Raw genomic sequence first — 21,172 nt, forward strand, 5'->3', positions numbered from 1 at the left:
GGTGATTCGCCAGATACTGAATTAGAGTCTTCAGTGAACTGAGGAATTTTTTTTCCTATAGAAAAAAGAGTCATCAGCGAACAAAGTATTTTTTTCTATAAAAAAAAGTCCTCAGTGAAGTGAGGAATTTAGGATTTTATTTTGAAGGGGATTCTGGGGATAATAAATTTCTTTGCAGACAATTTTTAATATAGCTTTGGTATTAGCTGTAATAAAAAAGTGGCTGAAATTTGGATATCGGGTTCTTGGAGGGTAAATAACTTTCCAATCCTGATTCATATTCAAAGAAGAGCTGTAAATTGGTATTTCGTTCATTCAGAAGATAAAAAATCTCCAGACTGATAATTTGCAATGACTGGTTCTTCATATAAAAGATTTAGCCAATCTTAAGTAATTTTCTTGGCTCCTTAGAACTTAAAGCCGTTTTTATTAGTTTTTTATAATTAAATAATTTTAATATTTATTATTTTATATATAAAATTTTTGTACTAATTTTATAATTATTTTAAAATGTTTTTTTTAATAAAAAAGTATCCTTATAAACATGAAATAAATCACCATTTTTATAAATCAGACTGGGGTGCGTATACATAATGTCATTACATATACGAACTATGGTACGGATTTGTATTTTCAAATATTTCTGAGTTTCTTTTATTTATTTTCATTTCTTTTTTATTTTATTATATATTTATTTTCTATTCTTTCTATCTCTCTGATAGCTTAATACTACTTCCAAAATATTATCTCTTAATAACGAATCACAACGTAAATAAAAACAATGTAATCAAAATATTTGTTTATGTAGTTGTAATCTAGTAGACAAAATCTCTCGTTTCTCCTTCTCTCTTCCTCCCCTCCCCTCTTTCTCTATTTAAGACCACGTCTAAACATAATCTAGATTAGCTTCCTTAAGATAATAATAAAAACATTTGGAAGATGACATACTTCCTTCCCTCCTTACCACCGGTCACAAACAGTGAGTCACACACACACACACAAGAGATTATTTTTTTATTTTTCGGCCACTTAGTTTTCTGGTCGTTACCATTACAAAATGTCTTGGTTGGGAAATGGGAAACGTCACATTTCGGGGCTAACAAGCATCACAAGTTGGATATAATTAACATTGCCTGTGTGTGAGTTTGAGTGTGTGTGTGTTTCTGTCTCCTTGCCTCGGTTTTTTTGTTGTTGAGTAGATAAGTGACAATGACAGTGAGGCGTGTCGAGTTGATGCCCTCTTGACCAACCTCAATCTAAGATTTTTGGGCGAGTGTGTGTGTGTGTTTGGAAACACTTAATGTCAAACAGAAAACCAAGACATTTCACCAGCCCTCCACCAGCACATCCTCTTGATCCAAGCACACACTCTCACACCCCTAGAAGTTGTAGACAGCCACTTAACTAAACGCACATTCTAATGGCCTTAAATAGTTGCTCCCCAGAGTGACATAACAGTGAATGGCAAATGTGGAGTTGATAAATTCTAATATTGCCCAGTCAACCACCGAACTACCTCCAAGAAAAAAACGGGAGCGAGAACTGTATTTCTTGCAAATATTGTGGGAATTAAAGCTGTAACAATCAAAATCCCTTGATGGACACGCAAAGCCAATAAAATTTAGGTGAAATGTCAGATGGTTTTATTGCATTTTTTTTAAATGCTAATGGGTGTTTTAACGAAAATGTTGTAAACAAATAGCAAAAAAATCCCCTGTACCCTGAGGACACAATAAAAATTCCTATAGAAAAAATTCCTCAGTTCACTGAGACTTCTTATTTCTATCGAAAAAATTTCCTCAGTTCACTGAGTATTTTTTTTCAATAGAAAAAAAAATTCCTCAATTCACTAAGTATTTTTTTTTCTATAGAAAAAAATCCTCAATTCGCTAAGGATTCTTTTTTCTATAGAAAAAAATTCCTCGGTTCGCTGAAGACTCTCTTTTTTATAGAAAAAGATTCCTCAGTTCACCTGAGGGCTCTTTTTTCAAGATTCCTCAGTACACCTGAGGACTCTTTTTTCTATAGAAAAGAATTCCTCAGTTCGCTGAGGACTCTTTTTTCCGATAGATCATTAGCTTGATTAAAAAGACTCGCAGAGCTTCATCTCTTCTCTAAGATCCCAATAAGTTTCAAATTTAAAATACACTCCACCTTCTGGTGCCTAATTATGAAATGTGTACCAGAGGTCGTAGCAGTAACGACAACATGTATACGCACCCTAGGTCAATTAATAAATATACATGACTGTAGGGTTATTTAGTATAAAGTATCCCTTTAGAACTTTTTTAAGGCATTCTAAATCTTCAGTTCGTTCATAAAGACTACTTGTGCTTCAGTTCACGTATAAAGATGCCTCCGACCTTTGCCTTTTAGATCATCCTGAGCTCCTCTATAAATCATAAAGTTTATCTGAGCTTCAGCTGGTCGGCAAAAACTTCCACAGATTTAGTTCAGTTCAAAAATACTCCTGAGCATCATCAGTTATAAAGACTCCCCAAGCTTCACGTCCTCTATAAAGACTACCAAAGCTTCAGATTCTCTATAAAGAAACCCTAAGCTTCCGCTTTTCCATAAAGACTCTCTGTTCCACTAGAAGACCCCCTGTGTTTCGGCTCGTCTATAAATAATCCTTGAATATAGATTAAAAATTCACTTCCCGAACTCAACTATAAAAATTCTCCAAACTTTTGCTCTTCTATAAAGACCATCTTTGCTCCGGCTTGTCCATCTAAGTTTCAATTCATCTATGAATAATCCTTGAAATTCAGGTCTACAGATGTAAATAAAAAACTACAAAAAGTCCATAATATTTTCTAACAAAATACGTACCCTAGATCGCATCAGTAACGACAACATGTATACGCACCCTAGTCCAATGTAGCAAAAAGAAATGATTAATAATTATTTTAAAGGTAATTTGGGAGTAAAATAAAATTTGTAAACTAATAAAAAAAAATTAAAAAATGATTTTATATCCTGTATCACACTTATCAATCCCATTTCCCATTGAAGTGAGCCATATATGTTTCTTAGATATCCTTCTGAGATTGTTTATATGCCTTCAGGGGACACACACACACACTTTATTTATGTCTCACATTCATTAGTGTCACCAGAGATTTGAGAAGAAAAAAAAAAATAATGACAACATATCACAATACCTACTAGGCCTTGGGGGCTGACTTCCTTCTAAAAACTAGAAAAAATCACTCTCATCATAAATTTCTTCCCATTAAGTAGGGAGAACAAGAAAAAATCGCATGAAAACATGAAAATATGATTTATGATAGCATTTCCCATGATCCAACCTTAAAATATCAAAAACCAAAAAAGCCCTCCACTGAATTATTGCCATTTATGGCAATTTCCATCAATTCAATTTTGACATGAATGATATCCTTTTCATCATCAGCAAGTGGGGGCCAAGCAGCACTACCCTGCACCACAAAAAAATATATATAAATGACGGAAATGAAAATGTTGCGTCTGAAAAGAAATCGTAATCACATCATCATTGTTTGGATAAGTGGAAAATTCAATTTGCATAAAGACATAGACACACAAACCCAGCCAAAGCAACCAACCAAACTGGCAGATCCGTGGTTCCTTGGTTCAACAGTAGCGAAATGTATTCACAAGTAACAAATTGATATACAGTTTTACAACCAAGAAACCCGGGGAGAGAGTGAGAACGGAACACACTCACACACACACATAAAATCGTTGCAATCGTTAAACCACAACAAACTATGCCACCATTTGACTGGAAAAAAGAAGAAGCAGAAGAATATGACGAAAACTTACAGCATGATGAAAGAAAATCTGTCATCACACCACCATTACCATCAGGATGCAATGCTTGTAAAATATCATCAGCAATACAAATGGAGTAGTGTCTTCAACTCACAGTCGAACCCGACAGCCAAGCCAGTCGAACAGCTTTGCCATCCAGCCAGCATAACAATTCAAATGTAATTTGCCCTGTATCGAGGGGTAACATCAACATCAAATGCACCACAAACGCGCACGCTGCCAGCATCCGCACTACAAACTTAATGGCCGTAAGCACAATCATCAGCAGCAGCATCACTCATCGTAATACACAAGGAAATACTGTCATAAACATGAACACCCCTGGACGTCAGGCACACAACAATAATAAAAACAACAAAAAATACAACAACAACAGTAGTACAAATTGCCATACATTCATAGAAGCGTAGAGTGAATTCATAGCTATGCATGAAATAATTTTCTCCCCCGAAATAGTATAGGGAGGACGTTTTTGGGATTCTTGGAGGGTTCTCGTGAATTCCAAGAAATGGTAAAACAAGTTCTCTGCCCAATGGATCTGTTTGAAGGTCGATGAAGACCTCAGAAAAGGGAAAATACATCAGAGGGCTACATATGTACGGGAGAATAACTAAGAAGTTCGATATATACGAGAGAAGAACTTAGAGGTCTCCAAGAAAACTTCCGAAGCCTCCATCCAACGGGAGAAGACCTGCGAGTCCTCCATCTCTATGGGATATGGCCTCAGATCCTCGATATATATAAAGAGAAGACGTTATAAGACCTCGATATATACAGAAGAAGACCCCAGAGGCCTCGATATGAACAGAAAAAGACTTCAGAGGCCACCATCTATAAGGGACATGACCTTAGATGCCTCCATCTATTAGAAAGAAGACTTCAGAGATCTCCATCTACACAGGAGAAGACCTCAGAGGCCTCAAAATACTCAGAAGAAGGCCTCAGAGGTCTTCATCTATACGAGTGTAGACCTCAGAGGCCTTCATATATACGGTATAAGACCTGAAACGACTCGATATATGAGGGAGAAGACCTCAGAAGCTTCCATCTATACGGGCCACCATATATAAGGGACATGACCTTAGATGCCTTCATCTATAAGAAAGAAGACCTCAGAGGTCTCCATCTATACAGGAAAAGACCTCAGAGGCCTCAAAATACTCAGAAGAAGGCCTCAGAGGTCTCCATCTATACGAGTGTGGACCACAGAGGCCTTCACAAATACGGTATAACGTATTAGATGCCTGATATAAGCGAAAGAAGACCTCCATATATACGGGAGAAGACCTCAGAAGCCATAATCTATACCAGTGAAGACCTTAGAGACATCCATCTATAAGAAAGAAGTCCTCACAGGCCTTAATATATACATGAAAAGACCTCCGATGCCGCCATCTATACGGGAGAAGATCTCCGAGGTATCCATATTACATAAGAAGGCCTGCGAGGCCTCCATCTATATAGGAGATGACCTCAGAGCCTCGTTATATTCGGGAGAAAACCATCTTAGGGTTTTTCGATATATGCGGAAAAATACCTCAGAGGCTTTCATCTATACGGCAAAGGACCTCAGAGACATACAATACGTCTTTATAACTCCCTGAGCTTCAGCTGGTGTATATAGGCTCCCAGACTCTCCCCAATACGCTTCAGCTCATCTATAAAGTCTTGCCGAATCTTCAGTTCGCCTGCCTAAGCACCAGCTTGCTAATAAAACTCTCTGACTTTCAGCTTACCTATAAAGATGTCATAAACTTCAGCTCGCCTATAAAGACTACCAGAACTTCCGGCACCTCGATAACGACTCTACAGTAAAGATTCCTATAACAAGAGTTCCTCCATAAAGATTCACTGATGCTCGCATTGACACAAAAATCTCTCAGACCTTTCAGGTCATCTATAAGTTCGTCTCCAAGACACCCCGGGTCTCAAGTGGTCAAGAAAGACTCTCCGACCCTTTCGGCTTGCCTATAAATAATCTCTTCTTCTCTATAGGGCACAATGAGCTCGTCTACAAAGACTCTCGGAGCTTCGGTTCGCTCCCAGACTCCCTTGGATTCAAGTCGTCAGTAAAGACTCAAGAACCCCTTCAGCTCTATCCATACAGAATATCTTCTACTCTATAGGGCCACATGTCCTCTTCCATAAAGTCTCCGTGAATATTTAATTTTTCAGCTTCAGCTGATACTTCCTGATCTTCCAACACGCCTATAAAATCTATTTCAATGCCACCTTTTCCTACAGCATAGTGTCTACTGTAATGACTCCCTGAATCTCCAGGTCTTCCATGTAGACTTCTTGAACGGCATTTATAAAAATTCCTGGGCTTCAATTCGTCAATAAAGATTCTTTAAGCTTAAGCTTTTCTATAGAAGCCTTCCGGAACTTTGGTTCATCTATATACATCATGTTCCTCTCGTCAGATTACATTGTACCCTGTTCTTCTATAAATACTCCCTTCACCTCTTCTTTAAAATGCTGCCTTCTACTCTTCCCTAAAGACTCTGTTTCCTATAACCCCCTATACCAAACCTCGTTGAAGATTAATATTTCGTATTATTTCCCATCCTCGTCCGCTCCACCCTACTGACAGTATTTATTTGAATGTCATGCAATATTGGCGCGATTTGTTGTTGCTGTTGTTATTCTTGCTAACATCATAGATTTTCCAGTACGATTTTCATATTTTTTCTATCCTCTTGGATGGATTTGTGGTGGTAGTGCAAATGGTTGGAAATTTGTTTACGACACTAACCTGGCAGCAACAGTCGTTATTCAACTATATGCAATCACAAAAACACACACACACCCATATTCAAACATGCACACACACACTCATACATATACTCATATAGCTATGTTTGCATAGACCACCAAATAAATAAAAAAAATCTAAAGTTCGCAGTTACCTTGCTTTGGGTGTTCATTCCTCTTTCAAGTTTTTTTTTTTCAATGGAATTGAATGCACTCACTCACACATACATATGTATTGCAAATAATGATGTCTCTCTGTGTGTGTGTTTTTTTCTGCTTGGTACATGAAATTTGCATTTGCACTCGCTGTGAACGAACACACACGCATACCAAGGCACAGACAGAAAATATGATCACAGGATGAGCTCTCAAGGTTCTGTATAACAAACTTCGATGCACTTGGATTTTCCTGCTTTTTTTTGGAGGACATCACACACAAAAAAACTACTAAGAAGAAGAACAAGAGCTGAAAGAAGAACTAAAATAAAAAAGAAGACCTGAAAACCCCCTGCAGAACTTTTTTGTTGCTGTTGCTGCTTTATTTCCCAAGTAGTCTTGTGAGTATATTTCCTTGTAATGCCATTATTAAATTTGCATTACTCCAGCTGCCATTTGCTTATCTATGCCACCTTTAAGTGCTGTAAAGCAGAAAACGAAGAAGAAGAATGGATTTTTATAAAGTAATAATTTCCATATGAACTTATATTCGTCTCAAGTTATTTATGGCTGCAGAACAAAAAAAATGAAGACAGAGTTAAGCATGATGTTCCACCATAGCAAAAATAAACCAAATTTCATGGGAATGTAAGTGGAAAATTTTGTTAACAACAACAGTAGCATATATCACATAGGAATAATCAAGGATATTAAAAAGAAGATTGGAATAAGGATTTATCTTTGGATATTTTTGAAGAAATAATCGATCTATCTTACAAATAAATAAGGAGTACAGTAGAGCGTATGATGGACGACAGCATGTATACGCATCTCTGGAGAAGAGAGGAGAGGAGTATCAATCAAGAGGACGGATAATATTTTATATTACCTTTGTTACTCAAATATAACTTGCTGGTACTTCAGGGCGTATGATGGACGACAGCATGTATACGCATCATTGACCTTTATAGTAGAAATTTAAAGTAGTCATATTTAAGATAGGAAATTTTCAACGACTGGAATAAAAACCAATAAATTATAGAATCTTTTACTATAAAAAATAATTTAATAGAATATTGTGCGCCTCTTAAAAAGTTAGCTTTAGAACATTTTTATTATAGCCCTTTATATGGCTCGTATAATCAATTTTTTTCACTTAAGATAAGTATACGCAACATAACAAAAACACATTCCCTAAACATTTTGTGTTTTTTCCTTTATTTTATAATATTTTATCTATCAAACCTCCCCCCTCAAAATCTCCTTTTTGAAACTAAATTTTATCACCTTTTTTCTGCTGCGTTGACTACAAAATTTTGTTAGAGAACAAAAAAAAGGTCAATACTCAATCAATCTTGTTTATTTGTGAATTTTGATGACTAACTTGAGACCATAACTCACTCAAAATGCTGTGTGAGCGAGGTTGTTTTTATGGCCAACATTTGAAAGTTTTATGTCGAATGAGGGAGAGGGCAGACGAAATAAAAATGTTAATAGCGGAAGTTTTAAAACATATATAATATTTATCCGACTAGAATATTTATTTGTTTATTGTAAATAAAAATGGATCATCTCGTAAAGTGGGGAATGGTAGGGGGAATTGGCACGTGTTTTTTTATTTATCGGTGAGAGGAAAAAAACAAAATAATAAAAACTATTAAAATTAAATCTCCTTGAATGGCTTCGTGGTGTTTGCAGGATAATATAGGAATACCTGTTTTATTTGGAAAAATAAACAATATTAAAACAAAAATGTGAATGAAAAAAATAAAAATTTTCTCCTCTAATCGACTGTAAATACCCACGACAATTGTGTCTAAAGAATCCTAGTATAGGAGCTTCAACACAATAAAAAAGACTTCCTGAACTTCAGACTGTTTAAAATGATATCCTGGTCAACAAAAAAAATATCCCTGAACTTCAGTTTGCCTTCCATAACCATCAGGCCGTCTATAGGGTGTTAGGTTACTTCTATAGAGTTCCAGCTTGTCTAGAAAGACATTCAGAGCTTCAGCTCGTGTATAAAGACCCATTGAGCATCAGTTCACCTATAAAGACTCCGTTAGATGCAGCTCAACTCTACAAACCTCCTAACACTGAGCTTCAAGTAACCTATAAAGACTCTCTGAGCTGTAGCTCGCCAATAAAAACCTTCTAGGTTTAAGTTCGTCTATAAAGACTGCCTGATCTCGCATTATAGACCTTCTTAGTATCAGCACCTTCAGCTCATTCATTAATACGTCCTAAGTTTCATCTCGCATAATGAAACTCCTTGTGTTTGTCAAACTCATGAAGTTTCTTCAGCTCGCCTTTAAAAACATTCGCAATTTCGGTTCGCTTATACAGACTTCAAGTCCTCCATAAAGTCTCCCTGAGCTTCAGATCATTTATAAAAACTGCTGAATATTTAGCTCTCCTTTAAAGACAACGCGTCTGAAAAGACTACCTGTGCTTCAACTCGTCTATAAAAATGTCCTGTTCCTTTAGTCTCCCTTTACTTTTAGACCCTCCTATAAAAATGTCTAAGCTTCAGCTCATCTGAAAGGACTCTCTGTTCTTCATTTAAAAAGACTCACTGAGCTCCCACTTTACTATAGAAAACTGTCTGAGGTTCTGTGCGCCTAATCATCTAAAAGATAGTCTGTGAAGTACCTCTGAGTTACTGACTTGCCGACCTTCCGCTCCTCTATTAATTCTCCATTAGCTCAATTTCGCCTTGAAGATTTTCTGAGTTTCTACTTCTGTTCGTATAACGGAACTACCATAACTTCAAGGCTTCTAAAAAAGATTATTTGAGCTTCAACTCATCTAAAAACATTTTCTGACTTTTTAGCTGGACTATATTGAATTTCCAAACCGCCAGCCCCTCTTATACATATTAACTGAGCTTCACTGGTCTGAAAAAGACTGTCAATCTTCATAGCGTCTATAAACCAACACTGAGCTCCAGCTCATCTATAAGAACTGCCTATACTTCTGTTCGCCTAAAGTCCGTCTATAAAGTCTCTTTGAATTTCTGACTTCCTGCCATTTAGCTCCTCTATTAAAACTCCCTGATTTCCAGTTTAGATGTTTGGTGGCGTATAATTATTTATTAGAAAAGTAATAAAGTATACGTCCCATATACCAAATGTGTTTGTACAATTTTCAGCTCATCTACAAAAACTACGATCTGAGAGCCTAAAAACTTTCCATTCACCTTTTTTTCTATTCATCCTGAAGTATTTGGAGTTGTGTACTTGGTGGCGTATAATTATTTTTATTTAATAGATTATTGGGGCGTATAATTAATTTTCGCACTGACATCAAGTATTCTGTCTGAATTTTCCCATTATAAACATTCATCATAACCTCAAATAAAAATATTTAATGAAACACAAAAATGTTTACAGCTTAACTTCTATAGAATAAAATAAGAATTCTTTAATGAATTCCCGTTGAAAACCGCACAATGACTTTATCAAACAAAATAAATTGGTCTGCTGAATTATTATCTGCGCTGACCTCATTTAAAATAAAAACAAATGGAACGAAGCTCTTCACAAAAATAAACTTTTTTATGATCGGCCTTTTCGCAATGATTACAAACAATTATTTTAACAATGGCTGTTGTTGTTGTTCTTGTTTTTGTATTTTTGGCAAAGGTACATTTTTTTGAAGATTATCATAATAAACTTTGTTTTTGATTTACTTTTTTTATGGGCTGTCATTATTGCCTCCGGCAAAAAAAGAGAGTCATGATTGCAGTCACTAAGAGATGAGTGAAAGAGAGTGAGGGAGAAGGAGTCAGGTGAATGTTAAAATAATGGCCTGCTTGGGTAAAAAAATTATGCATAAAATAGCCATTATAACAATATGACACCAGACCAGAAAAGGACCTTAACAAGAACAACAGCAACACAACAAGAATCGGCAAATTATCATGCACACAGGAAGAACAAACCGAAGCTGTGACAATGTATTAATCGAAATTAACAAAGGTTATATGGACCATGAAAGGATCCAAAGAAAAAAAAACAAAGAAAAAACACATATGGCACCTGGTAATGTTTTTGGCCATTAGGACAAAAATACAAAAAAATGTCCCAAACATTTTTTTTTTCAAATATTATTCCGAATTGTTCGGTCACGTTTTAAGGACCAGCATTGTTTGCATACTAGTCACACCTATTAACATACGAAAAATGAATTTCCTCCCTGCTGCCGGGGTTGTTTTTTTCCTTGCCATAAAAAAGAAATTTGTATTCTAGGCTTAGGCCAAAAGAAATAACCATTGTCTACGTCTGCCAGGATGTAAGTTTATGCTTGACTAAAATTGCAAGGGATTTTTTTTGGGTGTGACATGAGGGGAGGGAGAGAATGTCAACAAAAAAATAAAAAAAACTACGGAACACAAGCAGCTGCCTTGCGACGTGCAAAATCACATTTTTTTAAAAGGACCTTAACGGAAATTAAATTCGCTTTTAAGTCCTTAAATAAAAGGAATCCCCTTTTCTGTGTTTACTCTACTTGTTGCCCCTTTCATTCGAAGAACTTTTAGATTTGAGATTTAGATTTTCCTTTTCATTTCGTTTAAATAAATATTTCTGGTCATCGAAATTCCAATTTACAGAAACTGATAGCAAATAGTATCAATGATTTCCTAATTTTATAGAAAATGTTTTTGGGAAAAGGAAACCCCTTTTCGAATAACAAATTAGACATTTCCTTGAAAGATAGATTAAGGATTTAATTTTTGGATGGGGTTAACCAATGTAAATTTTGAATTATTTGATATTACTTGGCTCATTTCTTAATAAATTATTGGTAATTTCCTTAGGCATCTAAGAGGAATGAAGATATTTTTTATTGTGGAGTATGGGAGCGTATGATTATTTTTATTTATTAAATTCAGGGTAAGGAGGGTCGTATGATTTATTTTCCTTTCAAAATAAATTATACGTAAAATTGAAAATAATGTGTAATTTATGGGTGTGGAAGTTTAACAACATTTTCATGGTTTATTAGAAGCTTGGGGTTGGAAAAATTTGTAGAGTATAAAAATGTGCCGAGTCCTGATGTTATAGAAAAATATTTTTCCAAAAGTTATCAAAACTTTAGCTTTTGTTAACATAGACCAAAACTTTTATAAGAATATTTTTCCGATTATTGTATTTGAGAGTCCCGTTTTTTTAGAAAAATATTTTTCTATGGATTAGCAGAAATAATAGTGGCTAGGAATTTAAAAAAAATCAGGGCATACAAATTCTATGACTTTTTAAAAAATCTAAATATTATTTAAAAATATTTTCCAACATTCCAAGGGTTTCCAACATTTTTAAGGGTTATTAAAGGCAGTGATTTTTTCGAGTATCGGGCTGTGTGTCGTATAATTATTATTATTTAGCAGGTGTTTGGTGGCGTATAATTATTTATCTCAGAGAAATAAAGTATACGTCCCATATACCAAATGTGTGTGTGTGCACATTTTCAGCCCATCTCTCAAGCTATGTCAAAACAATGACTTAAATTTTCTGCCAAAACCCACCAAAAACCCGGTTTGCCCGGAATACAGCTACATTGGAAATTGGCTAAAGAACATAAAAATATCTTAATTTTGGTGGAATCTTTATATCAGTGCTGGACCTTTATATCGATGCTGGATCTTTATATCGGTGCCATAAAAAAACCTATAATGAAATATTGTCTTTCAAGAACTTTTTTATTCACAAAGAACCTTAAAACCCCAAATTAGCGCATATTAGTTCGAATCTTGGAAATAGACTATAGAAATATTCTGTAAATAATTATTTGCTCACCAGTAATCTCCAATGACAAATTACCGCTTCTTTATTTGAAAATTATTTTCATTACAAATTGAAAATTACTTTTCGGGATATTTCACTTCAATACATTTTTTACTGAGATTTGTAAAAATATGACAACCTCATGATTTTCATGCATAAATAAAAAAATTCCCCATTTTCGAAACAAATCTGCAAACCTTGAAATTGTTTAAAGCTTTAACAAAAATTCCCATTAATTTTGTTCATCTTTTCAATTTAGCAACAATTTTTCATCATTGTTTCGCATTTAAAATAAAAAACCAAAAAAGAAAAAACAACATGAAGACAAATATTACGCTAGAGAATAGCTACCCGCAAAAAAATACAAAAATCCCTTGGCCACTATGTATTTCAATACCTCCAAGTGTTGTTGTTATTTCATATTTTTTCTCTTTCTTCTTTTGTCCACTAAAGTTATGAAGCGAGTGAACGAACATCCGCATCCGTTTAAAGTGTTGTTGGCTGTTCAGAAAAAAAAATAAATAAAAGAACAAAAAAAAAGCACCAGCAACGCTTGTTGCTGATAACCAACCAAAAATACAAAAAACTACAGTGCAAGTGAATGTATAACAAACATTTGTGTGAGTGCCTACGTGTGTGTGTTTGTATTTTTTTTATAAATATAGTCGTTGTTATCCAGGCACCATCAGGCATCAAAATGAACAGAATATGAATAAAACAGAAAGGACAACAAGCATAGACCTATACTACACAGCGCGCGCACACACACACAAACATACATGTACATCCATACGCACTCTTCGGCCACCCCTCACATTTGTTCATATCATATCATCATTTTGTAGGCCTACTTTATAGTCAACATTTAAAGCGAGCTGCTGTTTCAAGTACTCAACAGCCGTGATGTTAACGAATGAACAGCAAAAACAACACCAACGACAACAACATATCGCACAGGCTCGGCGACCTAGTTTATATTGAAAGTATTTCCTTCGTGTCATATTCGTAACTTCATGTTTACATACACGCAGGTATAACTATGTGTGCGTATACATTTCAACCTCACACACACACACACATACACATGCAATAAATTTTATGTTAGGCCTTTAAATATTTAAACTACATGAGAAAACGAAGAAGAAGCAGGACGCGAAAAAACAACAGCAGCATCCTTCAGGACCAACATCATAATTCTATATGTTAAAAAAATACCTGTTGGAAAAACATTTGAAATTCAAACTCCACAAAATTTTATTATCTCATTCATAATGTTTTGGAGACTTGCTCTTGTTACACTTTCTCTCTCTCTCCCTCACTCTCTATTTATTGCTCTTTAATGGAAAATCACCAATGTTCTGGCCAGCGCATGCCTTGGAAAAGCTACAAGTTATTCAATGTTGTTATTGTTGTCTTACCTTCTTCCTTTTTTTTCGTAAACGAAGCAACAGTCTAGCATTTACTCTCACTTAGAGAGCCACTGAAAAAGAGAGACTCATGATGCTGCTGTTGCCGATGATGATATTCTTATCAGACTTCCCATTGGTGGCGTCCTTTCGCACATTTTTTTACATCAGGTGGCCGCCAACAGACGTGATGGTTGTTGTTGGTGTTATAATGGTGATGCTGTTGCTGCTGCCACGTCTAGTAACCTACCCGTTGCACATTAATTATTGATGATAGTTGAAGAACAAAAAACAAATACAGAACAAAAGCAGCAACATTCCACTCCACAATGAAGGAACAATAACATTGCAATTATTGTTGTTGTTGCTATTCGTTCACATTCCTTTTTTTGCCTCGTTCACTCGCCACAGTTCGGCTAGTTGCTGGCATCGTTTGCAAAAGTAAGGTTAACATTGATTTCCAACTTTAATAGAACAATGCCAGTATTTAGCAAAGAAATTAAATATTAGGGTGCTTCAGTTTGATACTCTTCATCATAAGTTGTTTTTAATACCTAGACTTTAGCCGATAATTTTTCAACAGAACTGGCATTAATTTGGCATTCCGGGTAACTGGAGGGCAACTAATATCTTAGTAATAAATGTTCTATATAGATCTTTGACACAAAGCTCCAATATAAAGGTCCCACATTGTTAAATATATTTTGATGTTCCAGGCGCATTTCAAACCAAATGGCTAAAATTTGTCATTTCGAGTTCTTGGAGCAATATAATGGTTCCTCTTCTCAATAATGTTCCCGTCCCTTGTTAAGTATATTGATGATCCTATACACACTTTCCTGCAAAGAGGCTGTAATTTGGCATCTGTAATTTGGCGCATTTTCCTAACGGAAGTGACTGTAATTTAGTATTCTGTTCTCTTAAAATGTTCTATATGGGCCTATTTTTAACCGGAAGTCAATTTTCATGCCACTTTGATTCTGAAAATGTTCTCTAAAGCCTCCTTTCGGCCCATCAATAAAATAACTCACTTTATTAAACAAATATTCCTAGGGGTTGCCTTCAGCTCGTTTACAAAAACTCCCTTCATTCCGTCTATAAACTGACTACCCTCAGATCATCGATATAATAATCCCTCCAGTTTGGTTAAAACCTTCCATACAGCCAATCGTGGCTGCCTTCAGAGCGTCCATAACTGTATCTTTCACCTCATTCATTTCTTGCCGTTTTCTATAGAGGCTTCCTGTTGCGTATAAAATTATTTTCGACACCTTTGCTGGTCTTTAAATATTACGTTTAGTTAGGCTATTAAAACTCATATCTGTCCGACTATAATCCCCATCACTCCCTCTCCATAAAATCGTCTGTAAAGACTTCTTCCGATTTGTCAATAAAAACTCCCTCTACTGACCAAAAAATTCGATCTGCTTCGTCTACAAAGACTACCTTCAGCTTATATAAAAATGTTTTCAGGCCGTCTGTAGGGACTACCATTAGATCGCCAAAAAAATACTTTCAGAAACACTCCATACAGCCAATCAATAATGGCTGTCTTCCGAGCGGCCATATTAAAACTCATGGCAGCCCGTCTCTAATCCCCATATCTCCCTCCCCATCAAATCATCTTTAAAAACATCTGTTTTTCAATAAAAACATCCTCTACTGACTAAAAAATATAAATACTCTCTTCAGCTCGTCTATAAGACCCCCCTTCAGTTCGACTTTAAAGACACCCTTCAACTCATATTTACGGACTCCATTTAGCTTGTCAAAAAGTAACCTCATCAGATCGACAATATGTACTATTTTAGTTCCTCTATAAACAGTTTAGTCAGCTGTGTTATTAAGTCTCCCTTATACACCAACAGATCAAATCGGCAATATCTACCCTTTTTCAGGTCTTCTATAAACATTTCCGTCTGTTTGTTTATTGAAACTCCTCTCTATCCATCTATTAAAACTGTATAAAGCTCGTCTGTAAAGACTTCCTTCAGCTGGCCTGTAAATGCACCATCATATTTCTTTCAGATATTCTCCGAAGATTCCCTTTATATTGCCTATAAAGGCCCTATTCAATTATTCCCTAAAGAATCAATTTCCCACTTACTTACCCATCCACCCTAATACGCTTCCACCTTCAAAAACAATAATGAATTAAAAAAGCACACACACACATACATGTATATTATTATTTTGACCATACATCGTGTCAAGGTACAAGGATAAATATATACAACAACAACAATTATACATATATTAACACGTGCATATGTAAACGTTTTACTAGGCGTTTTATGTATCTCACATACACACAGCCGAACAAAATTCCGCTACAAACGCTTTCAAAACCTTGTGAAGTAAAACGTCCACTTACTCTTGTACAAACATGGATGGATGGATGGACATGAGGTAAATACAAAGAAGTAGAAATGTTGAAAAAAATAATTATTCAATTAATATTTTAATAGCAATGCAACAAACAGTGGCAACATGGAGGCTACATAGGCCACACGATTGACTCCATTTAGTTTAGCTGAAGTTACAGCATTTGTTGTGGAATTTGATGGTGGATATGGCACATAAGGTACAGGCTCATCAAGGTTATGAGTATTTTGCACATAGCTATAGTAATTTGCCCAGATACCAAAGGTGAGCAGATCTTGTTGAGGGGAAGTTAGATCCATTTCAATACGGATTGTTTGATTACTTTAAACAAAAGAAGTCGAATTGTAATTGTAATTTTCAAATTATTATTTCAATCACTTACCCCTCCACCTCCAACCAATCAAAGCTATCCACATTCAAAGGCATCATCACAGCATTAACCGTGCTGGGCATTATAACACTCCTATCCGACTTGACAAAATCTCCCGTAACATTAATCCGATTAAAATAGTATTTATTTCCCACGGCAACATTTTCGGGGAAAATATAACCACAGGTATATAGTTCCTCACCGGTACAACTAATCACGGCACACACACTTTGATTGCTATTATCGACTCGCTGGAATGTTGTCTCATCGCCGCTGTAGGCAGCCAAACGATAACGATAGGCTTCGTGATATGGAGAATCCTGCACCAGCTTACGTTCAATATCGAAATAACAACAGAAATCATTGTGACATAGCTGCTCATTGACGCTGATAAACGTTTCATCCAATAATTTTGTTGTGAAAATATCCACATTATAATCACGCAACAGAGACATTTTTGTAAAACGTGGGGTCTCCAATTGTGGACTGAATAGGGGTTTAACTGTGGTGGGTAATTGGTATGTGCCTTGGAAATTACGTTTGGGAACTTGGGCTGTAAGTAACTTGGTTGTTGGTTCTTCATGTATAACACCAGTTAGGCGACCCAAACGTCCAGCATATATACCAGAACCAGTGTTTTGTCCTTGTGGATAGCTGGCATCGGCTGCTAGGAGATTAACGTTGTTGCCAAACGACCAACCCTGTTGAAGTTGAACGGCTGTAAGGGAAAGGAGAAATTATACCAAATCAATTCTAATCTAAGGGAGTTGACAATGTTTTTTTGTATACAAAAACCCTATTTGGGTCGAGTATAAATAATCGATTTTAATGGCAATTTATTTACTGGCCTGGAAATTCCGCTTTCTTTAAGGGCTAAGCAGAATGCTCGCGTTGAGTCATCCGTCGCGTTATGTATTATCGAAAATACAACAACCACAAGCGCTGCGCTTCGGAGTTAAATATATTTTAACTTTTCGCGTGCGTTAACGCGATACAAAAACGCTCAACGCGAACATTCTGTTTAGCCCTTTACTCTTCCACAAATATTCAAAATCGTTTGTCTTTTAATCGATAAGGGTTCAGACTTTTTATTTCAGTCAATAATAAATTCCTTCAGACCGTCTAAAGTCACCCCAGCTTGTTTGCAAATATTCCATTTATTTCATCTATAAAGACTTCTATTATATCACCTATAAAACGTTTTCCATATCCTTTATAAAAATTCCGTTCAGCCTGTCTTTTAAGATCATGTTCTCATATTAAGACTCCTTACTCTTTCTCTAATAAGATCCCATACGTCTTCTCTATTCCATACATTTCGCATATGAAGACTACCCTCAGATCGTCTATGAAAGCCTTCTCCATCTTGTCCATGAAAGTTCCCTTCATTCATATTTCATTCCCTGGCTATTTATATTTAGTCCCTATACATATTACTGTTTCCATAAAATTATCCAGCTTGTTAAATAATACTCCATTCATCTTTTGTGTAAAGATCATATCCTAAAATTCCCTTCAGCATTTCTATTAAGACTCTATACTGTCCCTCTAATAAAAACACTGTTCCTCCTTTAAGACTGTGTGCAGCCTGTCTATAAAATCTACAAATTTCCCCTGCAAATCGACTATAAGTACAATTTCCCACTTACCCGTTAAAAATGGCAATTCCGAAAACCAATATGTCGGATATATAATATCCGTGATATTCAACTGATCGATCAGCATCTGAGCCGGTTTATAGAACAGCATATCAAAACATATAAAATGACCAAAGGTTACACCAAAATCTGTTGTAAATGTTGCCAATTCAGGTTCGGCTAAAACATTCGTTGAACGCCATTCATAACGATACAAATGGGTTTTACGATAACGTGATATAACACGGCCCTCACGATCCAATACAACATTTGTATTGTAGATTTTCAAGCCGTTTTTACAATCCGTATCGCCAGTATTACATTTCGCCTTTTCCATAAGATTCAATACAACATACAGTTTACGACTGCGGGCAGCACATGACAATTCCGTTAAAAACCAATCGTAATTGGCCACAACACAGGGGGCAATTTTATCCTTGGGATCGGGTACATATGTCATTACATCCATATTATTTAAAACATATTCGGGAAAAACTAAAATATCCAGATCGAGGGTAGCATTCGATTCGATTATGGCTTTCATGCGTTCCATATTATCCCTTACTCGGGCTTTGGGTGAGCCCTCCATGGCGGGGGCGAATTCCACAACACCAGCATTGTAGGTGGGGTCAGTGGGCAGAGATAACTGTGAAAATAATTAAACATAAAAATTAAGTTTTTAAAAGGGTATTTTCCCCTTTCTGCCTTTATTTATCCCTCTTCATACCTCTTCAGATCCTGGCAATGAAACCCCAATTAGGCACACAAATAAAAACCACTTGACACTGTACCGCTCCATTCTGTTCGGACGTCTTCGCAATACTGCAATTTCATTGTACTTTTTGTTAGCACAATACTTTTGCTTTCAAAATTGCAACCGGCGGGGCATAATTTCCGAATAAAAAAATAAAGAAATAAAAAATCATCATATTATCTTTATGGCGTTTTAAACATCAATATATGTAAGTAAATTCATGATTTTTTTCTTTTATTATTTACCCCCATTATATTTGAGAATCTCATATAAACAAGAATATATTGTTTTTCGACAGATTGAAGTGATCTTTGTAGAGGTCTTATCAGGGATTTTATATATTACCACCTTATGTACATATCAATTATAAATGCAAAAATGCTAATAAACAAGAAAAACAGATAAACTTGCATTTTAATCAACAAGGGGCATTGTCGTCCCGGGTAATAATTATTTTTTGGTGTAAATTTTTGTGATTTATTTGTAAGAGTCTCACAGTGGATGTTCCAAATTTCTATTTATTATATACATTTTATATTTTGTTTTTCATTTTGTAATGATTCATAATGCAAATAATAAAAAGGGAACAGATAACCCTACATATATTGCCCCGGGTAATAATTATGCCATCTGTAAAATATTGAATTATTTTAAAAGAGACTATTTTTTTGTTTTTTATCTCCTTTGGTTGTTTATTAATTTCAGAAGTCGTCCTTATCAAGTATATATCCCTTTCAGTTAATTTATAAATAATTTAAACAAAAATGTTTTCTGCAACTCATTGTCGCCTTTTAATATATCCATAGATTGACTGAAGAGACTTCAATTTGGGCATATAAAAATGCTTATTTAAAGACAGTTTTGCCCTCCATAAAAAGAATTGTAATCCTAGCCTAAAAAGTCACTCGTCATGTCATCCATAAAACCGCCTTTTAATCATCTTCCGTTGGCTTTAAATAAAAAAATGCTATGATCACATATAAAATGAGTCCTAAGAGCCCTACACTGATTGTCTGTACTGTAAATTTTAAACGGAGACCAGTTTTGGCCTCCATAAAAAGAATCGTAATCCTAGCCTATAAAGTCACTCGTCATGTCATCCATAAAATCGCTTCTAATCATTTCCCTTTGACTTTAAATAAAAAAATGCTATGATCGCATATAAAATGAGTCCTAAGAATCTTATTTTGATTGTATGTACTATAAATTTTAATCGATTATGAAGACTTCATTTTCGAAAAATGTTTGGCCTTTAACTTCATATCGTTTACAAACCCTATATTCTAGTTTTATGGTCTCCTTACTGTCTCCTATAAAATATACCCCGATTATATTACAATATGAAAGATAGATAAATAATATGACACACTTGTAATCTGAATATATATATAATTCCCACTATAGTAGTCCAATAGACTGTGATAATTTTTTTGTAATCACCTTGTAATGTACACACCCATTTTCAGTTAAATGCTACCATCATTGATATATTAAAATATTTAATAATAAAGCAACAACAAAACGTCATATAAACCCGCAACAACCACTATTACTGGCTGTCAGTGCAAAACCTTCAGAGGGTGAATGCCAAATTGTTAGTACGTGTTTTACTATGTCTTCTTTAATTTTTGTTGTTGTTGTTCTTGTTGCTATTTGTTTGTTTGCAACCGGAAAGCAAGCAACAGTTCTGTATTATTTCCGCTTAAATGATTGCTTGTCTTCCGGCTATTTTCCACAGACACACACAACAACAAACATTTACTATATGTGTGTGTGAGAATGTGAAAAAACAGACAGGATATTTTTTGCTATAAAAACATGAATGAAAATCCTTGTTGTTAAAGAACACCAGCTGCAATGTCACTACCATCATATCACACAATTTTGTATACTCTCCTCATTCCTCTTCTTCCCTCCTTGCTTCCTTCTGCCCGGCAATCAAAGAAATTGTCTATTATATTATAGTCACGTAAATGTAATTTTCTCGCATGAGTTTTTCGTTTCGTTTGTTTCTGCGACAGGATGCCAATGATAATTGAAGCATATATGTTGTACAATTTTAAGTAGTGCTCAAATAAAAATCGTGTTTCTTTAAACGGAAATCTATG

The 21,172-nt window shown here is 35.3% G+C and overlaps 1 protein-coding gene across 1 annotated transcript; it reads right to left on the reverse strand.

The window, feature by feature from the left end:
* Window positions 1-16,371: 16,371 nt before the first annotated feature.
* Window positions 16,372-19,109, reverse strand: LOC133336542 (vanin-like protein 2). The gene is made up of 4 exons (XM_061544825.1): window positions 19,038-19,109; window positions 18,323-18,956; window positions 16,686-17,391; window positions 16,372-16,624 (listed from the first exon to the last, which is right to left on the reverse strand). Exons 1-4 carry the CDS (start codon window positions 19,107-19,109, stop codon window positions 16,372-16,374), a joined length of 1,665 nt encoding a protein of 554 aa, XP_061400809.1.
* Window positions 19,110-21,172: the final 2,063 nt, after the last annotated feature.

The sequence above is a fragment of the Musca vetustissima genome, unplaced genomic scaffold (genome assembly GCF_032173495.1).
Source record: "Musca vetustissima isolate MV318-11 ecotype Yass unplaced genomic scaffold, APGP_CSIRO_Mvet_v1 utg1129, whole genome shotgun sequence".
Lineage (NCBI taxonomy): Eukaryota > Metazoa > Arthropoda > Insecta > Diptera > Muscidae > Musca > Musca vetustissima.